The 22,554-nt window shown below is 38.0% G+C and overlaps 1 protein-coding gene and 1 long non-coding RNA gene across 3 annotated transcripts in view; both read right to left on the bottom strand.

Moving 5' to 3' along the window:
- LOC306870868 overlaps nucleotides 1-22,554 on the bottom strand; it is a 1,223,475-nt gene that overhangs the window by 466,172 nt on the left and 734,749 nt on the right. The gene's annotated exons all lie outside the window — the stretch shown is intronic.
- The window catches only part of LOC306870852 (proprotein convertase subtilisin/kexin type 5-like), a 38,979-nt gene that overhangs the window by 12,310 nt on the left and 4,115 nt on the right, over nucleotides 1-22,554 (bottom strand). Inside the window, exons 3-27 of the mRNA XM_079418312.1 lie at nucleotides 22,389-22,502; nucleotides 22,056-22,190; nucleotides 21,108-21,184; nucleotides 20,901-20,989; nucleotides 20,590-20,762; nucleotides 19,322-19,534; nucleotides 19,144-19,244; nucleotides 18,800-18,903; nucleotides 18,151-18,268; nucleotides 17,767-17,955; nucleotides 16,919-17,055; nucleotides 9,100-9,219; nucleotides 7,872-7,974; nucleotides 7,529-7,719; nucleotides 7,159-7,246; nucleotides 6,969-7,072; nucleotides 4,728-4,866; nucleotides 4,535-4,650; nucleotides 4,150-4,252; nucleotides 3,163-3,299; nucleotides 2,472-2,672; nucleotides 2,218-2,286; nucleotides 1,886-1,928; nucleotides 1,629-1,771; nucleotides 465-665 (exon numbers count right to left, since the gene is read on the bottom strand). Coding sequence (XP_079274438.1) covers nucleotides 465-665; nucleotides 1,629-1,771; nucleotides 1,886-1,928; nucleotides 2,218-2,286; nucleotides 2,472-2,672; nucleotides 3,163-3,299; nucleotides 4,150-4,252; nucleotides 4,535-4,650; nucleotides 4,728-4,866; nucleotides 6,969-7,072; nucleotides 7,159-7,246; nucleotides 7,529-7,719; nucleotides 7,872-7,974; nucleotides 9,100-9,219; nucleotides 16,919-17,055; nucleotides 17,767-17,955; nucleotides 18,151-18,268; nucleotides 18,800-18,903; nucleotides 19,144-19,244; nucleotides 19,322-19,534; nucleotides 20,590-20,762; nucleotides 20,901-20,989; nucleotides 21,108-21,184; nucleotides 22,056-22,190; nucleotides 22,389-22,502 — 3,208 coding nt within the window. The remainder of the gene's footprint in view (nucleotides 1-464; nucleotides 666-1,628; nucleotides 1,772-1,885; nucleotides 1,929-2,217; nucleotides 2,287-2,471; nucleotides 2,673-3,162; nucleotides 3,300-4,149; nucleotides 4,253-4,534; nucleotides 4,651-4,727; nucleotides 4,867-6,968; nucleotides 7,073-7,158; nucleotides 7,247-7,528; nucleotides 7,720-7,871; nucleotides 7,975-9,099; nucleotides 9,220-16,918; nucleotides 17,056-17,766; nucleotides 17,956-18,150; nucleotides 18,269-18,799; nucleotides 18,904-19,143; nucleotides 19,245-19,321; nucleotides 19,535-20,589; nucleotides 20,763-20,900; nucleotides 20,990-21,107; nucleotides 21,185-22,055; nucleotides 22,191-22,388; nucleotides 22,503-22,554) is intronic.

Genomic DNA, 22,554 nt, shown 5'->3' with positions numbered 1-22,554 from the left:
TCTAAGACAGATGATACATGGAGCAACTTTTTGAGCAGTGTTGCTGTCAGTAGGCAACCAGGTGAGACACAGGGCCCAAGACTGAACTAAAATATCCAGATAGAAATTTGTTACCCATTCTCAATGGAAAAGTGTCCAAGCAACACTGCTCAAAAAAAGTTGCTCTGCAAAATTGCTTAAAAAAGTTGGCCCGTGTATCATCCGTCTTAGACTGTGCTCAAATATAGGTCTGCAATCAAACATTAGATTTCAAAAGGAAGATATCAATATGACTGTGACCCTACATAGAACCAGCAGTTTTGAAAAATGGATCGACAGATGGATTGATTTTAATATGAAGTCATATAAAATCTAATTCTTCCAAGATCAATTGATCTGGACTATACCATGAGACAAAGTTAATTCCAAAGTTATCTCCAGAGCTACAAACAAGCAATCTCTAAATAATAAATTTTTCCTCTCACCAGTGAGGTATGTCTGGGCAGGGCAGACATCCTGTTCAGGCACACATGCTCCATTATCAAGCGTAAATCCATCGCTGCAGCTGTCACAGTCACTGTCCTCTGGCCCACTGCATGTCCTGCAGTCTGAGTGACATTCCTCACACTCCTGAGAATCTTCATCACCGTAGAAACTATCGGGACATTCCCGCACACACTTCCCATCTGCAGGGTACAGTATAATAAACAGTCTTGTCCAATTGTGTCAAAAAATCATGCAATATTTGTTTAAAAATGAAGTGTCTTTTAAAAGATTTACCATTACATTCGGTTGTCTCTGCATATAAAGTTAGAAGAATGTAGTGTTCCGATATGTAGATTAAGATACTACAGCACAAGAACTTAATTTTATCTGTAGTATGGTACTTGATATTACATTACATTGCAAATGTATCATTCTATATGTGTAAATAAATACATGACGTACAAGTTTCAACAGAAAGTATATTTTAGTTTACCATAAACGCTTGTGAGTACACTTAACCATTTTTCATATTCAATAGAAGTAATTATTAAAAAGTAAAAGAAATATAAAAATAAAATATAAATTACTTTAACTTATCCTGCTTTAGTGCGTCAAAAAAGGCACTCTAAAATTCAGCTGATTGCATTTAATATACATTTAAAATACATATTAATACATTTTCATTTATTTGTGAAAAACATGCAATTGAGTGTCCAAAAACTTTACGCTAAATATGCACTTGTGTACTCTGTTAAAGTAGGCTCCAAAAGGGTGTTTTTGCAGTGATGCCATAGAAGACCCTTCTATGGCATCATTGCAAGAACCTTTCAGTGAACAGTTTAAAATTAATTATTTTGAAGAACATTTTAAAAATCGAAAGAACCTTTTACATTACAAAGAACCTTTTCTGCATTTGAAAGGTTTCATGGATGTTCAAGGTTCTTCATGGAACCATCAATGCCAAAGAACAATAAAGTGTAGTGGGCCCTGGCCACCCGATTGAAAACCACTATAGTGGAGCATGGCGCTAGCAACGCCAAGGCCATGAATTTCCCAGGGAGTGCATGAACTGATAAAATGTACTGTATATACCATAAATGCTATGCAAGTAATTTGCATAAAAGCATTTACCGAATGCATAAATTTAAATGTAAATGTCCAACCTGACAGGAAGAGGTCAGATTCACACCAGTAGCACTCATCTTCATCACAGCTGACACAGTCATGCTCACAGGACACACAGCTCATGGTCTGTTCCACTGTGTATGTCTTAGCAGGACAGTGCTTATAGCAGCCCTCTTCAAACCTGTGCAGAAAGAGCATGTCGGGAGTGGCACACATCTGCAAATGAATGTTTATTCTGTCTTTCACATATTCATTCCAGCAGATGGCTCTGTTACATTATTTAAATGTTCCTTACTTGTAATATCCAACAATGCAGGACAGGCAGTGTTTGGGATTATCTGCAAAGTGAAGGAAATGTAAATTATGTAGAAATATCTGTCTGTTCAACTCAGTACATTTCATGGTGGAATGTGAAATCAAAATATACTGTCACATCCATCAAGTGATGTTCTAAAACTACTTATTTAGATTTACTAAAGAAATTTAGTTGAAAGTCCAAGGAGCACATGGCAAACAAACATAAACATCAGCCATGTGCTCCAGTACAAAACTAACCCCATGTATGAGCAATAGCAATAGCATAATATGTCTGCACAGAGCACAGAACAGATAGAATGGTGAACTTACAAAGCACACACTTATGACATCCCTCTTCACATGACATGCAGCCATCATATTCTGGGTCTTCTACCTCCCCTAACACACACACACACACACACACACACACATTAGTTACATACATTGAATGATGTTTGTCCTGCAAGTGCAAAATACTCCCAAAGCCCAGCATCATTAATAACAGACATTGTGCTAAATATCTCTTTTTGAAACAAACAACAAAACAAGTGACACTTGAACTGCACAGGAAGATAAAGTCAGACCTTCTTCACACTCCAGTTTATTACAGACTCCGTCATTGAGGAAGAAGGAGTCCTCACACCTGATGCAGTGTGTGGCTGAAGAACAGAGTTTGCAGTGTGAAGGACACGGCTCACATGCCTTCAGCACTGTGTGGAAATGAGCCTGAGGACACACTTCCATGCACTCGCCATGATAGAGGTACCGGTCCACCCCAAACTTGTCTATAGCACACAAAAACAAAACACATGATTGACACACAATTACCAAACCACACACACAGGGACACATACTGTTAGATGGTGGGACAATCATGATGTTGTTACTCGTATTTTCATTTTGGTGGCTTGAATCCAGGAATGAAATTGTGGAAATGAAAAAAAAAAAAAAAGTTTTATCTTCCAAGCCAAAGGCAAATTAAAATGCAAGCTAAGGCCATATGTGCCATTAGATGTGAGACAGTAACAATGGATTGGATTGGAATTAAAAAACTATTTGAATCTTTTTGATTTCATTTGCTTGCCACTAAACAGCAAATGCAAGACAACTGTTTTATGAAGTCCATTTTACTCACATTTGGTGCTTGCCAGGTTTTCATTCTGGACACTGGATGGAGCTCTTATAAATGAGATTAACTGGATTGTGGCACATGCTAATTTATTTGAGTTATTGGGACAGCAGCCATTTGGACTATGATGAGAAATGAATCCTGACCTGTATCACAGCTGGTACAGTTAGCAGGACCAGCATCAACACACTGAGCACAAGTGTGGTCACAGAGGTGACACTGTCCACTGGATGGGTACTTCCCAATTGAGCAGCTGACCACACATTGCCCCTCATCCAGCCAACTACAAGAGAAGGACCGAGGAAATGCATATTAGTGGCAAATAACTGTACAATAAAATGCAATGAAATAAATAAGCAAAAATATAAAATAATTTTTACTGTTTTGTCTCTTTATTTGATCAAAAACACAGTAAAACACACAAAAAAATATTATAGTTGTTCATTACTGGAAAAATATTATTGTCATTTAAAAAACTGTTTTTTATTTTGCTATATTATTATTATAAAATGTAAGTTATTCCTGTGATGGGAAAACTTAATTTTTCAGCATTATTCCAGTGTCACTTGATTCTTCAGAAATCATTCTAATATGCTGATTATTAATGTTTTTATATAATATAAAACTCGGGAAGTCGTGGCCTAATGGTTAGAAAGTCGGACTTGTAATCGAAAGGTTGCGAGTTCGAGCCCCCGGCCGGCAGGAGGGGGCTCGAACTTGCACAATTGTAGGTGGGGGGGGAGTGAATGTCCAGCGCTCTCTCCACCCTCAATACCACGACTGAGGTGCCCTTGAGCAAGGCACCGAACCCCCAACTGCTCCCCGGGCGCCGCAGCATGGCTGCCCACTGCTCCGGGTGTGTGTGTGTGTGTGTGTGTGTGTGTGTGTGTGTGTGTGTGTGTGTGTGTGTGTGTGTGTGTGTGTGTGTGTGTGTGTGTGTGTGTGTGTGTGTGTGTGTGCGCGCGTGTGTGCATTTGTTCACTACTCACTGCTGTGTGTGTGCACTTGGATGGGTTAAACGCAGAGCACCAATTTCGAGTATGGGTCACCATACTTGACAATACGACTTACTATATAATGATTATTAAAAATGCAGCATAATATAATAAGTAATTGTTGAAATGGTTTCTTACTGTGTGTTGGAGCAGCTGAGACAGTCCACACTCGTTGGACCTTTACATTTATGACAGGACTCATCACATGGCTGACACTCTCCACTCTCATCCTGATATTCCCCTTTAAACATAAATCGATTACAATTATATCTGAAATGGGTAACACTTTATTTTAAGATGTCCTTGTTGCACGTTACATGTAGTTACTATTATGGTAACAATAAATTGTGCATAATTACATGCAAGTAACCCTAAGCCAAACCCTAATCCTAACCCCAACCATATAGTAAGTACATATTACTCAGTACTTAAATGTATAATTAGAATAAAGTGTTACCCTGAAATGTTACAACAACTCTACTTTATATCAAATGGTTGCATATTCCGGTTGGGAAAAACTTACCATCAACACAGTTGTGGCTGAGAACACACACACCGTCCAGAAGTGTGTGTCCATCTACACACTCACTGCAGTTTTCTTTACCTTCCCCGACACAAGCCAGACAGCTCGCATCACACCTGCACATATACACACACTTAAGAATCAAAATATAGGAAATTATGATGCTGAAAGGATGAGAGATTGTAGCACATACCTTTTACAGGTGCTCTGAGTGCCTGTGCTGTCAGAGTTCAGTTGTACAGCGTAGAAACCTTGACTGCAGGAGGACACACATCTCCAGTTCTCCATCAAGTAGCCTTCAGCACAGCGATTACATGACTCTAGACCTGCAGCTGTAGAAAAGACATGATCCTATCACATTTACACGAATGCAAACTCAGTTAAAGACACAAAATGTCATAGTCACAAGATCCTGTACAGGATTCCTATTGGAATTTGATCACAATTCTGAACCAAATCTTAATGATTATATTTATATTATACACTAATTACTTGCTTGATAGTCCAATGTGATATTTGAACTAAATTATTAGAAGTAAATAAAAGAAAGTCTATAGTTGGTACACGGTGTTGGGGAGTAACTAGTTACATATAGCCTAACGTAATTATGTAATTTAATTACAGATGTAACTGTTACAGTTAATGAGAAAAAAAAATCTGTAATTAAATTAGTTACTTGTGAAAATGTTAACGATTACAAATGGAGTTACATCTGAATATTTTCACACACATACAGATTTCACTGGTTTCTTTACAAAACTTCATTGACTTCTGTAAAGTATGAGACACCAATGTTTCAGGGGTTTAGGACACAGAAGAGGAACACATGCTTATTTGATAACTTTTTATTTCCTTTTTGGATTTATTTATATGCGTTATTTTTTAAATTAACTGTTTGTTTGTTTTCAAAAAGGCATTATTAGATGCCAGTGTTTCCTGTCATAGCTATTCAAAGATTTGATTTCAAAAACAGTATCATAGCTATTCAATTATATAATTATATATTTAACTTCAGAATGATCTGAAAGTAAACAAAGTGCTGAAGTCTTATTTTGTGGTGGCTGTGCTTTCAAAAAATACTAATTATTAGAATCTTAATTCAAGTGAAGAAGGATTTTGAAGTCTGATAGTAAGCAGAGTCGAGTACTACTGTAAGGTTAACCCTGTCTGCTTTAAATGTTTCAGAATGATTAACAGTTTAGAAAAATTGAGAAAAAAATTTAATCAGTTACATTACTGTAATAAAGTAACTGAAATAGTTACACTACTTATTACATTTTAAATAGAGTAACTTGTAATCTGTAACCCATTACATTTTCAAAGTAACGAATCAGGTCCATGGACTTCCATTTGCTCGCCACCAGAGGTCACTCCTCCATCACATTGACATTCACACCACACAGACAGTTAGATATTACCCTGGACTACATTTCCCAGCAGCCATTTAACTAATCACACGCTCACACCTGAGAACTATCACACAATCACACACCCTACATAAACCATGGACTTCCTTTCACAGATTGCCGAGTATTGTTCTCCGTAGAGCACTCCCCTAGTGTTAGCTGCCTTACCGAGCCATTCTATTATCCTCCTAGTTTTAGCTGCGATACAGAACCCACTTAGTTGTTGCCTTGTCTGTTTTCTCGTGTTTTGATTCTTGCCCGTGTTTGGATTAACCCTTCGTCTGGACTATTGCTCGTCTACTCGGATTCCCCCTCTTGTCTATACCCTTTGGATATTGTTCGCCGATCGACGACCCACGCATGCCCTCGGAATACTCTTGTGTCTTGTCCTCAACATACCTGCTAACTGATGTTTGACCCTGCCTGTGTTTTGACCACATCTCTGTTTAATAAAAGCTTGCACATGGATCCGTACGCCTCACGCCTCGTTGGCTCCGTTACAGAATGCCACACAGCACCATTTCCAGGCTTATCATTACTTAATGTTCAATTCAATAATTAAAAGTATCATGAACATTTTTAAAGAAAATGAAGTATATATGATTTATAGTTTTCCAGCTGTCAATGAAATCTTGTTAAAAATCTAACAATAAGGGTATGCTATTGATAATCATAAAGGCTTTTTTAAATCCTTAATGAAATTACTATTAGGATCCTTTATGACTGGTATGTATGACTGATTTAGGAATCTGCATACAATCCTATTTGACAAAGTGGGTACCCTAAAGAATATAAACGCTTCTAAAACTTCTGGAATGTTGGAATGTAAATATTTACATTTTATTTATTTATTTACCTAAATAAACTAGAAGTGCATTTAAATAATATATTGTTGTGGAGATCGGGAGGGGGGTTTGGGGGGCAGGGGGTTCTAGGGTTCACTGTTCTAGGGTTGGACTCAAGCATATTGATCTGAATACATTTGGTGGGATGTCATTGATAGTGTATTGTATTTTTGAGGATTGTACCAGCACATGTAGCACAGGCTGGGTGGCAGGGCTCACATGAGTCCTCCGGCTCACTGTAGTAACGGCCCACCTCACAGCTCTTCTGACATCTGTTCCCCACCAGACTGAAAGGGACAATCATCTTTCATTACAATGAAAAGATTGGGTACATTTTGTCATGAAATTCAAATATTTTATTAAAATCTATTACCTTGTGCCATCAGAGCACTCAGTGCAAATGGAGGCTGAGGTGCATTTTATACAGTTCTCAATATTACACTTCCTACACACGTTTTCCTCTGCATGGCAAAAACATTAATAACACAAAATTAGTCAAAGGTATGTTAACACTGAAAGTGAATATTTAAAATATGTGTTTTGGACCAATTGTGATGTTGAGGCTGGGGCTTTAAATTTATTGGCTATAAACTAAAAAAAAGAACATTTTGTGCAGTGGAAAGGATTCATTGACATCAAAGGTTGTTTATGGAAGCACAGATGTCAATAAAGAACCTTTAATTTTAGAAGTATTTCCTTTGAGTAAACAAGTAACTGGCTTGTTTTGGTGGCATCACTCTTACCGTGGTAAAGATAGTAGCCATCCTCACAGTTGGTCACACAGTTGTTCTTTTCCTCATTCAGAAAATATCCGGATTTACAGGCTGTGCATTGATCACTGCGGCTGCCCAAACATGACTTACATGAGGAGTAACACTTTTTACACCTCTTCTTATCCCCCCAGTACCCAATCGGACACTCTGACACACAGGTCCTGAGAAAAAGATTAGATGTAGTATTATCAAAAACCTTGTGAAGGTGAGAGAGAGACAGTGTGTGTGTGTGTGTGTGTGTGTGTGTGTGAGAGAGAGAGAGAGAGAGAGAGAGAGAGAGAGAGAGAGAAGTACAGAAGTAACATTTTCTTACCTTGTGTTATTTTTGAACTTTAGGAAAAAGTGCAAGCAGGAAACACATTGATGGGGTTCAGGTCCTTCACAACCATCCTCACTACATTCTGGATCGCAAGAGCCTTGTATAGAGGAGAGGGAAAATTAAAAGGTATTCCCATATACAAAAGAAATATATATGTACAATAGCCCCAAGAAGTGTCCTTGTGACCAAAGAAGTACACTTTAGCATATTTTTTATTATTACTTTACATGAATTTTGATAAAAATAATCAAAGGTGGGAAGTTAAGCCCACTTAAAAATATATAGGCTAAATGCCATTGCATTAGAACAGGGGTTTTCAACCAGGGGGGCGCCAGCACCTGTCAAGGGGGGCGCGAGCATCAATTAATTCAGAGACATTGCCTTGAAGATTTACGAATACGAGCTTTCAAATCTTCAGCCATCCGCTAGGGGGCAATCAGACTCCCGCTGTTAGGCGACAGTGAGAATGGTGTAAAATAATTTACGGTTAGTCATGTCAGAAATCCAACCATTGGCATGTTGTTATCTCAGAAACGGGCTCAGCCATCACACTGAATCAGGTAAGCTGGTTATATGTGTATGTTTCTTAATGCTACGCACTGGAAATGCAGCAGACAATATGTGAATGATGTTCGCGCACTTTGGGCTCGGGGGGGGGGGGGGGGGGGGGGGGGTGTTGATGTTTGGGGGGGGGGGGCGCGAGTGAAATTAGACAAGCTTGGGGGGGCGCATGTCCTACAAGGTTGAAAACCCCTGCATTAGAAAATAAGGTCCCACTTTATATTAGGTGGCCTTAAGTACTATGTACTTACATTTAAATTAATCATTTGATACAATGCACTGATTGTGTACATACATGTTTTTACATTGTACTTATATTTTTAAAAAATACCTTTATGTAGTTACATCTGTAGTTAATTTCTGTAATTAAATTTATAATTGCACTGTTGATCCATCCCTTACACCTTAACCCACCCTTAAACCTACGTATCCCACCAAACCTGTCCCTAACCTTACCCATATACCCATATCCCACCACAACAGCAGCAAAAGTGTTTTGCAATACATAACCACAATAAGTACATTGTACTCCAAATCACTGTGACCCAGTTAGTAAAAAGTCTTTGAAATAAGGCTTTGAAATAAGATGCCATTAGGTTTTTACGAAATTCATACATTAATTGTCCACTGTATATTATAATATATATATATAGTAAATCACCATTGTACTCCTCTGTGGTGTCGTCTTCAGACAGCAGCTGGGCAGAGCGGGGTTGCTCATGTCGAATATATGGATGTGTGGATGTTCCATAAAACACCAGGGACCATTCTACCAGTTTCCCTATTGTAAACAACAAAGAAGGAAAAACATTTTACTGTACATTCAATGGCAGGTGTACTTATACCATGAATGTTACCACAATATACTTTGAAGTATCTTGAAGTTGGAGTACCAATTAAATGGTATTACATGGAAATGGTAATCATATATATCATAGTACTATAGAGTTAGTAGGTGGTGCATGCACACACACAAAAGAAAAGGTTCTTCAGCACTTCTTTGGGGTGATTGAGGTGCTATACAGTAGCACCGTTACCATATGAAGAACCTGTTAAGCCCAGTACGGTTGTGCAGCGGTTCTTTGGGGTTGTTAAGGTGCTATATAGCACCAATGCCATACAAAGAACTCATTAAGCACCTGGTTAAAATAGAATGTATTTCCTGAAGATAACGTTGTTCTCAACCTTTTTGCTCCCAAGACTCCCTATAAGGAAATATTCTAAGGCCCCCACATGAGACTTTTTTACCTCAGAAAAATATAAAAGTGATTAAAAACAGCTTTTGCCATTGTAGTAAATTCCCATTCATAGCAAACATATGAGAGTGGAGTAACATATCTAAAATCAACGGAGGAGAATGGGGTTCCTCTTCTGGTTCTACATGGCACCTTTTGACAAAGGTGCTGTATAGCACCTTTAAAGATATAGATGCAATATAGCACTTAGTCCAGGTGATATGTGAAAATAATGTTCACTTTTTCATAAAAGCGTGAAACTTGGTACACTTGTATAGTTTGCAGCCCTGAACATTTTCAGAAATGGAACCATTGCCGTGGTGACCATTTTACTTTCCACCTTAACCAAAATTATGTATTTTGTGTCACATTGTATCTCCTGAACCAAACATGATAACACAGAAAATGTGATGTCTACCCCTATGTTTTGATGGTCAATGATACCATATACAACAACATAAACTGTTCAGGTGAAGAATTAATGGTGAAATCAGCAATGTGAGAAGGAAATAATAGTATCTGAGTGTCACAGTATCACAGCATTTACAATAGTCCATTTTAAGGCTATTCATTTTTTCTTTCTTTGAACTAATATTTTATTCAATAATACATTAAAACATTTTTCAAGAATACTATCATATATTTCAGAGATATTAAAATAATTATGTCAGTGTATTTTTTCTTACCTCTCAGGCAGAGTCAGGCAGACGGCAGTATGTTTCCAATACATTCTTGTTCTCTCTCAACAACACATTCTTGTTCTCTCACAAATTTACAATCACTCTCTGGGACCAGAGTTGTCTATTATGTTGTCCACAAGGGGGAAGCCAGAGTCCTGCATGAGGGTGGATACATGCTGGTGAACTGCTAATATTTGATGTAACAGGGTGGAGTAATATTTATGTGTAGGGTGCGGTGCGGTGCGGTGCGAGTGTGGGCTGGACGGTGACAAGCACAGGTGGGTTGTGGGTGCAATAACCATGACTATTTTGGCTCAGTCCAGTTCACTCTGAGCAATGTAGCCAATCCTGCTGCCACTGAAGTGTAGTGATTATATTGAAGGGAGCACTTTCCTTGCTTTCTGTATTTAATCTATTCACAATTTGAATAAAAGTTTTAATAAATGAGTTTTGTCTACCTCATGAAGGAGGTTTAATGCGGGTGTAGTTTGGGTCACAGTTTGTTTGTCAAACGGGTCGGGTATGGGATTAAATTAGTGTTGCTGTCATATAACGTGTTGGGTGTTCTGTTAATTACTGCAGGTGTGGGAAGATAATTTCACCAGCCAGGGAAGGTCTGTGATGGTACCACGAGGCATCACTTACAGATCTCAGGCTTCTGGAGGGGATGTAGATTAGCAAGAGTGAGTGGAAGTAGGAGGGTGCCAGGACTGTGGCTATTCTGTATGCAAACATCAATGTCTTGAACTTTATGCAAGCCGTAACCGGTAACCAGTACAGGGAGATAAAGAGAGGTGTGATGTGGGCCCTTATGGGCTTTTTGAAGACCAGTCATGCTGCTGCATTCTGAATCACTTGTTGAGGTTTGATTGATGGAAGCTCAGTCACAAAAGCACTGCAGTAGCCCAGCCTAGAAATGACAAGGGCCTGGACAAGAAGTTGTGCAGCATGCTCTGTTTGGAAGGGCCTGATCCTCCTGATGTTGTGCAATGCAAACCTGCATGATTGAGCTGTCTTTACAATGTGGTCCTTGAAGGTCAGCTGGTCACCAAAGAATAATTGTTGATGAACCTAGCTGGATGATTAAATCAGGCTGTAGAGTTGGAGTGGCAGGGAAAACGAGAAGCTCAGTCTTTGCTAGGTTGAGCTGCAGGTGATGTTCCTTCATCCATGCCGAGACGTTTGCCAGGTAGGAGGAAAACTGGCAAACGTAGGAGAAACTATGTGCTTGTATAATGGGTCCCAGTGATGTAGTGTATATGGTGAAGAGTAGGGGTCCAAGAACTGATCCCTGAGGAACCCTTTTGACCAGTTGATGTTCTTTGGACACCTCTCCTCCCCAGAAAACCCTGAAAGACTTAACTGTGAGATAAAATTCAAACCAGTGGAGTGCAGTTCCTGTGATGGTAGACAGGAGAATCTGCTTATTCACAGTGTCAAAAGTGGCAGATAGATCCAGCAGAATGAGGACTGATGATTTGGAATCAGCTTTTGCAATCTATACCGACTGACAGTAAAGCAGTCTCAGTTGAAGGGCTGCTTCTGAAACCTGTTTGGTTAACATTCAGTTGGTCATTCTGTGAAAGACATAATGTAACTGTGTCTATAAAGGTGTGCACCAAATGATCCATCCCATTAGAATAACAAAGTAACAGTTGTAGATTTCAGATTTCACTTAATTTTGTATTAGATTTAGATTTTGTATTAGACAAATCTAGTACATTGGTGCGCCACCCAAATGACTGCTCACCAAAAATACAGTAAAGATGCTGATACATGGGGCAACTTTTTAGGTTAGAAGGGGTAGTATGCACTGGCCTGTCTAGACAGATACTGTCTAGAGCAGGGCTGTCCAAACTCGGTCCTGGAGGGCCGGTGTCCTGCAGAGTTTGGCTCCAACCCTAATTAAACACACGTGAAGCAGCTAATCAAGCTTTTACTAGACATACTAGAATAGGGTTCCTCAAATCTTTCCCTGGAGGTCTGCTGCAGAGTTTAACTCCAACCCTGATCAAACTCACCTACCTGTGATTTTCTAATGATCTTGAAGACTCTGATTAGCATGCTCAGGTGTGTTTCATTAGGGTTAAAGCTAAACTCTGCAGCAATGGTCCAGATTTTTAGTCCAAAACAGTGGCCACCAGGGTATCAATGGAGTAAAGCGAACTTCTAATCCTTTGTCAGTTTATACTGTAGAAATGATAGGAATGCTGTTGGCATTGCAGTGGATAGAGGAACACAAACCTGGGAATGTTTTAATTTGTTCTGACTCAGTTGCAGTCTTAAAGAGTTTGATATCTTTTAAATCAAGTCACCAAGATATTCTCTTTAGTATTCTACAAATTCACTCAAGAATTGTTCAAAATAATACATTAGTCAGGTTTATTTGGGTCCCATCACATATAGGAATAAAGGGAAATGAAGAAGTGGATAAATTAGCAAAGCAAGCATTACGGAGAGAAACAATAGAGATACAAGTTCCATTAAGTAAATCAGAGATTAAGGTTTTAATCTGGAATGACGTGAATAAAGAATGGCAAGTTAAGTGGAACAATGGGGAAAAGGGTAGATTCCTTTATAGTTTAATAAATAAAGTAAATCAAAATATAAAGTGTATAGGAAAGTCAAGGAAAGAGGAGGTCATCTTTAACAGAATACTATTAGGGCATTCAAATTTAAATGGAAATCTTAAAATATTAGGGAAGCATCCAAATGGATTATGTGAATACCCTAATGTTGAAGAAACAATACCTCATGTATTTATTGATTGTAAAAGTAAAGTCGTGACGTATTGTCAAGTATGGTGACCCATACTCGAAATTGGTGCTCTGCGTTTAACCCATCCAAGTGCACACACACAGCAGTGAGTAGTGAACAAATGCACACACACACATACACACACACACACACACACACACCGTGAACACAAACACGCCGCAACACTGCTCAAGGGCACCTCAGTCCTGGTATTGAGGGTGGAGAGAGCGCTGTACATTCACTCCCCCCACCTACAATCCCTGCCGGCCGGAGACTCGAACCCGCAACCTTTCGATTACGAGTCCGACTCTCTAACCATTAGGCCACGACTTCCCCCGTCGTGGAAGTATGAGCAAGAAAGAGGAAGAATGATAGAACAATTAAGGAAAAATAGAATTCAGGATCTAAATTTTAAGGTATTAATAAAATGGGCAAGTGAAGTAAACAATAAAGCTTTCTATGATTTTATTAGAGAGACGTGATTGATTAACAGAATATAAAAATCTGTTCCACACTCCGGAGCAGAAGGTGGCGGTAATGCACCTATTTTCGTTGGTTGCCAGCCCCCGTTAAAAACCAAGAAGAAGAAGATGGTCCAGATTTGAGGATCCCTGTACTAGAAGCTTCCATGCAGGTGTGTTGAGGCAAGTTGGAGCTAAACTCTGCAGGACACCGGCCCTCCAGGACCGAGTTTGGACAGCCCTGGTCTAGAGTGACCATAGGTCTTCAACCCTGCTCCTGGGGACCCACTGCCCTAGAGAATTCAGCTCCAACCCTAATCAAACACACCCGAACCAGCTAATCAAATGTCACAGGCCAGGTATGCTGAAGCATGTTGGAAATAAACTTTGCAGGAATGTGGGTCCCCAGGAGCAGGGTTGAAGACCTATGATCTAAATAAGAAGTTTAACTGGATCATAACGTGTCAGTTTTTGTATTTACATCCAGAAATGAGAAATGGGTGGTTGAGGGAAGAGAGGATGACACTACAGAGGAAAGATGAAAGGGAGCGTAGGTTTCATCTAAAAGTAACTGTTAGAGGAATTGGTGGCACACAGTGCTTGTGGTGGTAAGCCTTTTGAGATTGAATGAAGCTATAGGAGTGGAAGTGGAAGTCTGCAGTGTAAGGCTTCTCCAGATGGATTCCGACGTCACCAAAGACTACAAGTGGACTGCCGTCCACAGAGAATGAGGATAGCAGCCCATTCAGCTCCTCTATAAAGGTGCCCAGTTGACCAGTAAGGCAATAAATCATTACAATATGGAGTTTGACAGGAGCTGTTACCATAATAGCATGACGATCAAAATAGTTTTTATTGCATAGGGCAGAGTGGGTTGAGTATTTCCAATTATTAGAAATGAGAAGACCAGTACTCTTCCAACATGATGGGGGTGTGAGATAAAAGGGAAGTTGTAAGAGAGAACAGCAGGGGGTTGTGGAGTCTTGTGGACAAATCCAGGGGCCTCATGTATAAAACTCTCCGTAGATTTCATCCTAAAAGTGTAAGTCCACACAAAAGCTTGATTTTGCGTACGCACAAAAGTTTTCAGATTTATAAAAGCATGCGTATGCCAGAACCTGCGCAAAAATCCCTTTATAAATCCCAGTCAGGAGAAGATTGTGCGTACGTGCATCTCCCCCCGACTCCTCCCAGAAATCACCATATATGGAGCTTACAACGCCTAGTTTTACGATGCATAACATCATCTGCATATCATTTCCATGCATATTCCCATCCACGTGACACCATGTTTAACACCGTCAAAGGTACAAGACCTTAAGGAAACATGAGATACGGACTAAATGCCATTTGTGCCACATTCATTTTTATTGCCAAAATCATCCAGTATGTTTTAGAATAAATATATCAAAATATCCATAAAAAGGAGTTATCAGATAAATAGCATATTTTAGAATATAGTTGCACTCATTCTTTTCCACTGGCCAAATAATATTTCAATTGTTTTAAACAATTCAAATTAAATGTATGCAGTTTTTCTGAAAGGGTGAACATCTTTTATCTATTTTTAGTGGAAACAGATAAGCCTATATTAATTGCAGTGTAAATACAATTGTCTGATTTGGCGCATCACTGACAAAGGAAACACGCAAATCTTACAATTTTTTTCAAGCTGTATCCTTCAAATACAGTGGTATTTTTCATAATGTTGTGAATATGCCTTGACACGCCATCAACACCTCTGTGCAGCTGTGGTTGTACAATAAGTTATCATCCTTCAACCTATTTAAATCGGACAATGGACCATTCGACCACCGAATTCAGCAGTGTCCTCCAGTATCTAAGTAAGTGCGCATCACTGATCATTGTTCGTGCCAAAAAAAAATATTAAAAACTCTCATAACGTCATTAAAACATTTCATGCCACAGGAAAAGTGATCAAGCGCATCCACTACAAATGTCTAAATTCATATAATTTAGTTTTAACTCCTGCGTAATGACTTTATTCAGGCTAATTTCAGTGTTTATCTCCATTAATGAGAGGGGAATATTTAATGTAAATGTGTATATCGAAATAAAAACAGAGTTTAAAATCCTTGTTTACTTCATTCCTTTTCTCACTCCAGGAAAAAGCATGCGTACGCACAGTCAAGAGCATCCGTACGGTGCGCACATATTTACGCCAAATTAATTTTTGATAAATCCAAATACATGCGTGGAAAACAGCGTATGCACATTTCTGTGCCCATTTTGTGCGTCCTTTTATACATGAGGCCCCAGGTCTCAGTCAAGCCCAAAATACTAAGAGTAGACTGAGAACCAATGGCCGAAATGAAGTCTGTTGACAGCTGACTGACAATTCATGAGACCCACAGAAAAAGAGAGAGGTGCAGTAGAAGAAGTGCAGATAGGACTCAGGTTATCAAGATTGCATTGCCGTCTGCGTGTGACGTTAGAGCGTTGTTAAGAAAGAACAAGAACGTATTGGAAACATACTACGGCCTACCTGAGAGGTAAGGAAAAATACACTTACCTGAGATCATATTTTTTTATATCTCTGAATATGATTGTATTGAAAAAAATATTTTATTGTACTATTGAATGAAATATTAGTTAATTATCAAAGAAAGAAAAAATTAATAGCCATAAAATGGACTTTTGTAAATGCTGTGATACTGAGATACTCAGATACTAGTTATTTCCTCACATTGCTGATTTCACCATTAAAGGTCATTGCACACTGTCCGAAATTTTCGCATGCGTTTTTCCATTTTTTTTTTCGTATTCCCCATCCTTTCCTATCAAAATGCATGCTACGGATGCGAAAACGCAGAAAAACGAACCTGATATAATTTTTTTTTTGACAGACGAAAGTTTCGGAGGCAGTGTGCAAAAGTGATTTTTTTTTTTTTAACGTGTAAAAAATTTCGGACAAACATTTCAGACTCGGTGTGCAGATACCTTAACTCTTCACCTGAACAGTTTATGTTGTTGTATATGGTATCATTGAAATCCTTGAACATCAAAACATAGGCATTGACATCACCTTTTCTGTGTTGTCATGTGTGGTTCAGGAGATATGACACAAAATACATAATTTGGTTATGGTTGAAAGTAAAATGGCAACCACAAGGTGTTTCTGGGATGGCTCCATTTCTGAAAATGTTCAGGGCCCTAACCTGTACAACTGTACCAAGTTTCATGTTTTTATGAAAAAGTGAACATATCACCTCAAATTTTGCATGTATCACCTGGACTAACTTAAAGTGGTTCCCCTTTGATTATTTTCAAGCCAATAAACCTCTTTTAATGCTATGTAGCACCATTTTTGTTTAGAGTGTGGACACCTTGTAATCGGCTGTTTCTCCGTGGAGATGGCGAGTCTCTGATGTCCAGGATCCAGTCTCCTGCTGGTCTTTCACCCCAGCAGTGAGTCGTCATGAATTCCCACTTAAAGAAACCCTCACTGGAATGATCATTTGGTCTGAAAGGAAATAGCACCAGAATAATTGAAGCAAGGTTCCAAAGAATTAGTGGGAAAAATGCTAATTTGGTGAAGTTTCTGTTATTTATATGGCCAAGTAAGATGAAATTATGATAGCTTGTAATGTAAATCAATGAAACCTTTACAACAAGATAACAGACTAAATGTGCATACTGTAAATATTAGTTGACACGCTATGTCTCTCAATAGTACTGTATGTCAAATACAGTAATCAAATATGACAAGATTTAAATGCTTAATTTTATGTTCATAGCACTGTAGTTTTTTATTATGTTTAGATTACAAATACACATTCATCAAAAGCCTGATCTATCATATTTGATACTCATTTAAACAAGATTTTTCTAAACAAATATGTATTTACAATCAGGTAAACCTAAGTTGCTTCAGTCCAGTAAGTGTTCATTTTGAAATATTACCAATAATACACATTTGTTTCTTTCATTTACTTTCTAAAAATCCATAAAAATTTCACCATAAAAAGTCATGTTAACCATGAGCTGAAGGTGGACATTTTTAAATTCTACTAAAAGGCTTTTTACCTGTTAAACAAATAATAATTTAGAGGCCTCAGAAATTTCATCAAATATGATATAGTAGGCTTTGAAGGGTGAATTATGTACTGTATTTCAATAAATACAATTATTATTTTAATTCCAGCCCATCTGAACTGGCTCAGTATATTTGTACCTGTTTGTGAGAAGCTGAGATCTGGTTCCAGTGGGTGATGTCAGTGTGATTGACAGGTCTCCACGGTGAGGATGTGTGATTGTGACACGTACAACCACATGCTCCAGATAAACCACCCGCTGCAGACGCTGAGAAGAGCATCCTGAGGACTTAAACACTGACCTCAACACCCTCTCTGCACTGATGATCCTGAGATTCATAAATGCAGACAAAAAAATACCATGACATTACTATGATATTCTTTGACAGATTTTGGAGGACCATGTAAATATGGTATGGTATAAGAATATGGTAATTCAGTACCATAGTATATGTGACTAAACCATGGTACCACCACGGTACTAGCACCGTGATAAAGCATTAAGGTTATGGGCAAACAGTTACCTGGCAGTCTGGACTATGTTTTCCTCACACACATGTTGAGAAGGCACCTTCTTCCAGGTCTCTGCTTCCTTCACCATGGCTTCAGCATCCATCAAACCAAACCCATAAAGGTGACTAACTGCGCAACAGTCAATGATGAAACAGTTTATAACATACTGCCAATGAAACCATGCTTTATTTCCCATGCAATTGCATATTCAATTATTCATGACTGCATAAAAGTATGTATTATGTATGTACTACTAAAAGTATGTACCGTATACTAAAAGTATGCTGTGGAGCCCCTGTTAGTAGATGCTTTAAATACACCATCCAGTTCCAAAACTATATGTATATAATAATATATGTATATAATATGTATATTTATTTTTCTATTGATTTCAGTATACATGTATTAGAAGAATGGGGGTTAATATATTTTAGAATTAATACAGTAGTCAGGATCTATAAATTAGGTCAGGTGTGTAATCTTGATGATGATGTGATATTGAATTGTATTATAATTATATTATATTGCATTTATTTATTCCCAAAGGACATTGTGCTTTCATGCTTTTTTTTTTTTTTTTTTTACTATGATTTGTTTTTAAGCTAAATTAAACACATGTTGAATAACATATCATAAGTGACATTTCCAGGCTCATTTTACCATCATATCCAGCTCCATTGCTCTGCCAGTCTGAAGCACTCAGGTGACCACGGCGTGAAGTTTTCACCACAATGTGCTGAACATCTCTCCAGGTCAGAGCTGGACTGTGCATGAAAAACAAAGAAATGGGTTTATTCATCACATGCTCAACAGGAATGGCAGTAAATATTTTATCCTACAGTGCGATTGGCTCAATAAGACCTGTATGTGAAACTGTATGTGAAGATCCCGTGAGCAAAGATGACAGATCACCAGATGTGATTTGACCACAAAGCACTTGCCAGATCTAACAAATAGATGACTGCATTTAACAGAGAGAGCACAAATAAACCATAACTGCTTACTTTGCCTCCAGTGTGAGGGCGATGATTCCTGCAGCCATGGGGGCTGATGCTGAAGTGCCAGAGTGCTCATCAGTGCAACGCTGCCTCAAATCTGTTGTCACCTGAAAACATGGAGCCGGTGAGAAAAAAACAACAATTTCTGACAAAGAATCAAACAAATACATACTGAGTGACTCACAACGCCTAAGCTGTGACTGTCTCCACTGCTGTAAGTTGTGGCCAGAGTAGAGGAGCACTCTTCCAGGTACCACGGCTTTCTGCCGCTCTGAGTGGTGCTGCCTACTGAGATGGTGTAAATGCTGTTGGTGTAACCGTCACATGAACAGTGGTCTTGACTCTGCCCACCATTTCCTGATGCCCACACAAAGATGGAGCCACGGCCCTTTCTGCCCTGAGAAACAAAGAAGAATTCATGGATGATTACTGTTTAGGTGCAATTTTCAACAGTAATTTTACCTTTAACATCTAAAGGAATTGCTCATTTACAAATGAAAAAATAAAAAATAAAAATCCGCAAGGTCACATGGTAAAAATTAACAGGAGATTTTGTATGTCAGGTGGCTGCCCTTATTCATTCAAATGTATTCTCATTTTTGTTTGTTTCTCAAATTATATTTATGGTTTAGTTCAAACCTGTATTTTTTTATATAATAGCAAAAAATATTTCATTGTTGCCAAAAACATTTATATAAACTAAAAATAGTATTCATTATAAAGACCATATACCATTAGACATAAGCCAATATGTAAATTAATGCAGGTAAATATTTTGGCTTTCACAACTTAATTTCACTATAAACAAAAGTGACACTATGTAAGCTACAATATGAAAGTAGAATTTTCACAATAAAACTAAACATTTGTTAGTCAATGTTTAATTTAGTTACTTAGCCATTTACTATAACTTACTATACTTAATGTTTACTCTCATCATAAAATAAAAAATAAATAAAATAAAATAAAGACAGAAAAAACAATAATTGTTCTATTAGACCATTATAAAAATGTGCATTAATTAAATTACATGGTTGTTTCATTTTTTATGTATTCATTAAATTTAAATATATAAATTAAACACAAATTTAAGTACATTGCACCATTCCTTGTTTTAATTGTGATGGGGATGACTTAACTGAAATGAGGGAAGAAATTCTACAAATGGTCTAAAATGAGGGAACAAACTTCTCCAGTACTCATCAGATTCATCCACATAGAACAGCAGAGCTGAACCACAAATTATGCATTTACCAAAACAATGTTCCTCTGCAAATAACAAAGTTTTATCAAAAGTAAAACTCCAATGGCCCAAAGTTACATGTAGGTTTAAGTGCAATAACAAAGTATCATCAGTAACATCTGGTCAAAGGGAGTATTGGTCTTTGGGTCTCTTGTAAGGTCTGGTCTTGACTGAAACTGCCCATCATAGACACACAAACACACACTAACTTTGCGGATGCCATTTTCCAGAGCGAGCCTTGCAAGAGGGCCGGGGCCATCAACTGTTCTGCCATCATCATCTGGACCCCAGCTGGAGCTGTAGATGTCAATATACTGCTGTTTCAGACTGAGGGATTGGGCTTCCACCATATCAGTCATATCACCATCCAGCATGCGCACACCTACATGTGCAGGGAAGAGAAATTAGGAAACACAGCTCCATAGATATCAATAATATTACATACCACTTATAGTAACAGTTTATTGTTGCATGAAGCATAACAACAGGCAGGTGTATGCAAACACTTCTGATAACTCACCACCAATTTTTGCATTGTAGGCAATTCCGACAATGCAGAGGGAATTGTTTCCTGAGGCAGCCACCACACCAGCACATCTTGTCCCATGTCTTTTTGTGAATTCACAAAGAAAAGAAAATCTCGTATTTGTCTGGAGCACTTAATGCAATTTTCAAATGTATTTTAAAATCAAAACGTGGAGAGTGAGTGAGAGGGAAATGGACTGACTTATTTTCATTGGTTGCATCATAACGTGGTGTTGGATCGGGATCATTGCCGTTAACATCATAACTGGCTCGTGCATCCTTAGAAAGATAGAATAAAACATTAAAGGGGTTTGCCCCAAAATGAACATTCTGTCATCATTTCCACTCTTCACTTGCTCCAAACCTGTAAGAGTTTCTTGCTTCTGAGGAACACAAAAGAAAATATTTTGAATAACTTTGGTTCTTTTTGAAGAACCAAACAGTTCCACTTAGGGAGAACTATCCCTTTAATAACATCTGTTAGCAACATAGACAACATAACAGTCCTTCATATTTTTCATATTCCACTCACAAGTTTAAATCTTTAAAAAAAATTGTGACAGACCAATATAATAATCAGTCTTGCTGATTATTCACACAGTATTGGAGATAATTGACAAGTAATGTTAAGTTGGCTGATTACTAGAAAATAAACCCCCATTGTCAATGGATAATGTTTATATTTTTTAGTACATATAATTTATATAATACACATACAGTATATCAGATTATATCAGACATCCTTCTCTCTAAAATATGCCAACGGCTTTTTGAAAACAAACAAACGAAAAACCTAAATGATACACTCATAAAAATAAAGGTGCTTCACGATGCCGTAGAAGAACCTTTTTGTCTAAATGGTTCCATAAAGAACCTTTAACGTCTCAAGAACCTTTCTGTTTCACAAAAGATTCTTTGTGGTGAAAGAGAGTTCTTCAGACTATAAAAAGGTAAGAAAGAGATGGTTCTTTAAAGAACCTTTGACTGAATGGTTCTTTGTGGAACCAAAAATGGTTCTTCTACTATGGCATCGCTTGAAGACCCTTTTCAAGCACCTTTATTTTTAAGAGTGTATACACAACTCAATTTATTTCAATTTTTGTTCCTGAGATTTCTTTATGATATCTCATTTTTCGTTTCATGAACTTACATAGTTCTGTTTTAGATCTGGATGCTGTCTTTCTATACCATCATCCAGAATGGAAACAACAACCCCTTTCCCAGTGTAGCCCCTGCGCCAGGCGGCCTGGATGTTCATGTCAGTCAAGCAGTTGTGATCACAGTGCTATGGAACAGAAGGCAAATATAACACATTTTTGTATGTTTTAGTAACTATATTATTTCCATAAAAGGTACTCTTTTTAAAAGTTTGCAAGGGATATTTCAATATGATATAACACATTCTGTGGAAATAACTTGTTCAATTTAATAGCGTCTTTTAACTGAATATAACATTTCTGATTGTAATGTGTTGCATACTAACAATATACCACATGCTGTCCCATTTAGGGTCATTGAAGTTGACGGCATGGGTTTGGTCCATTGTGTCGGTTCTTTTTACTCTCTTCTGAACCATCTGTTGCTGGATCCACTCCACCTTTAGCATTAGAACATATTTGTGACGTGCTGCTGAATACATAACATGCTTC

Source organism: Barbus barbus (assembly GCF_936440315.1).
Source record: "Barbus barbus genome assembly, chromosome: 6".
Taxonomy (NCBI): Eukaryota; Metazoa; Chordata; class Actinopteri; order Cypriniformes; family Cyprinidae; genus Barbus; species Barbus barbus.
The sequence above is the reverse complement of the archived record's forward strand: the minus strand, read 5'-3'. Positions and strand labels throughout refer to the sequence as shown.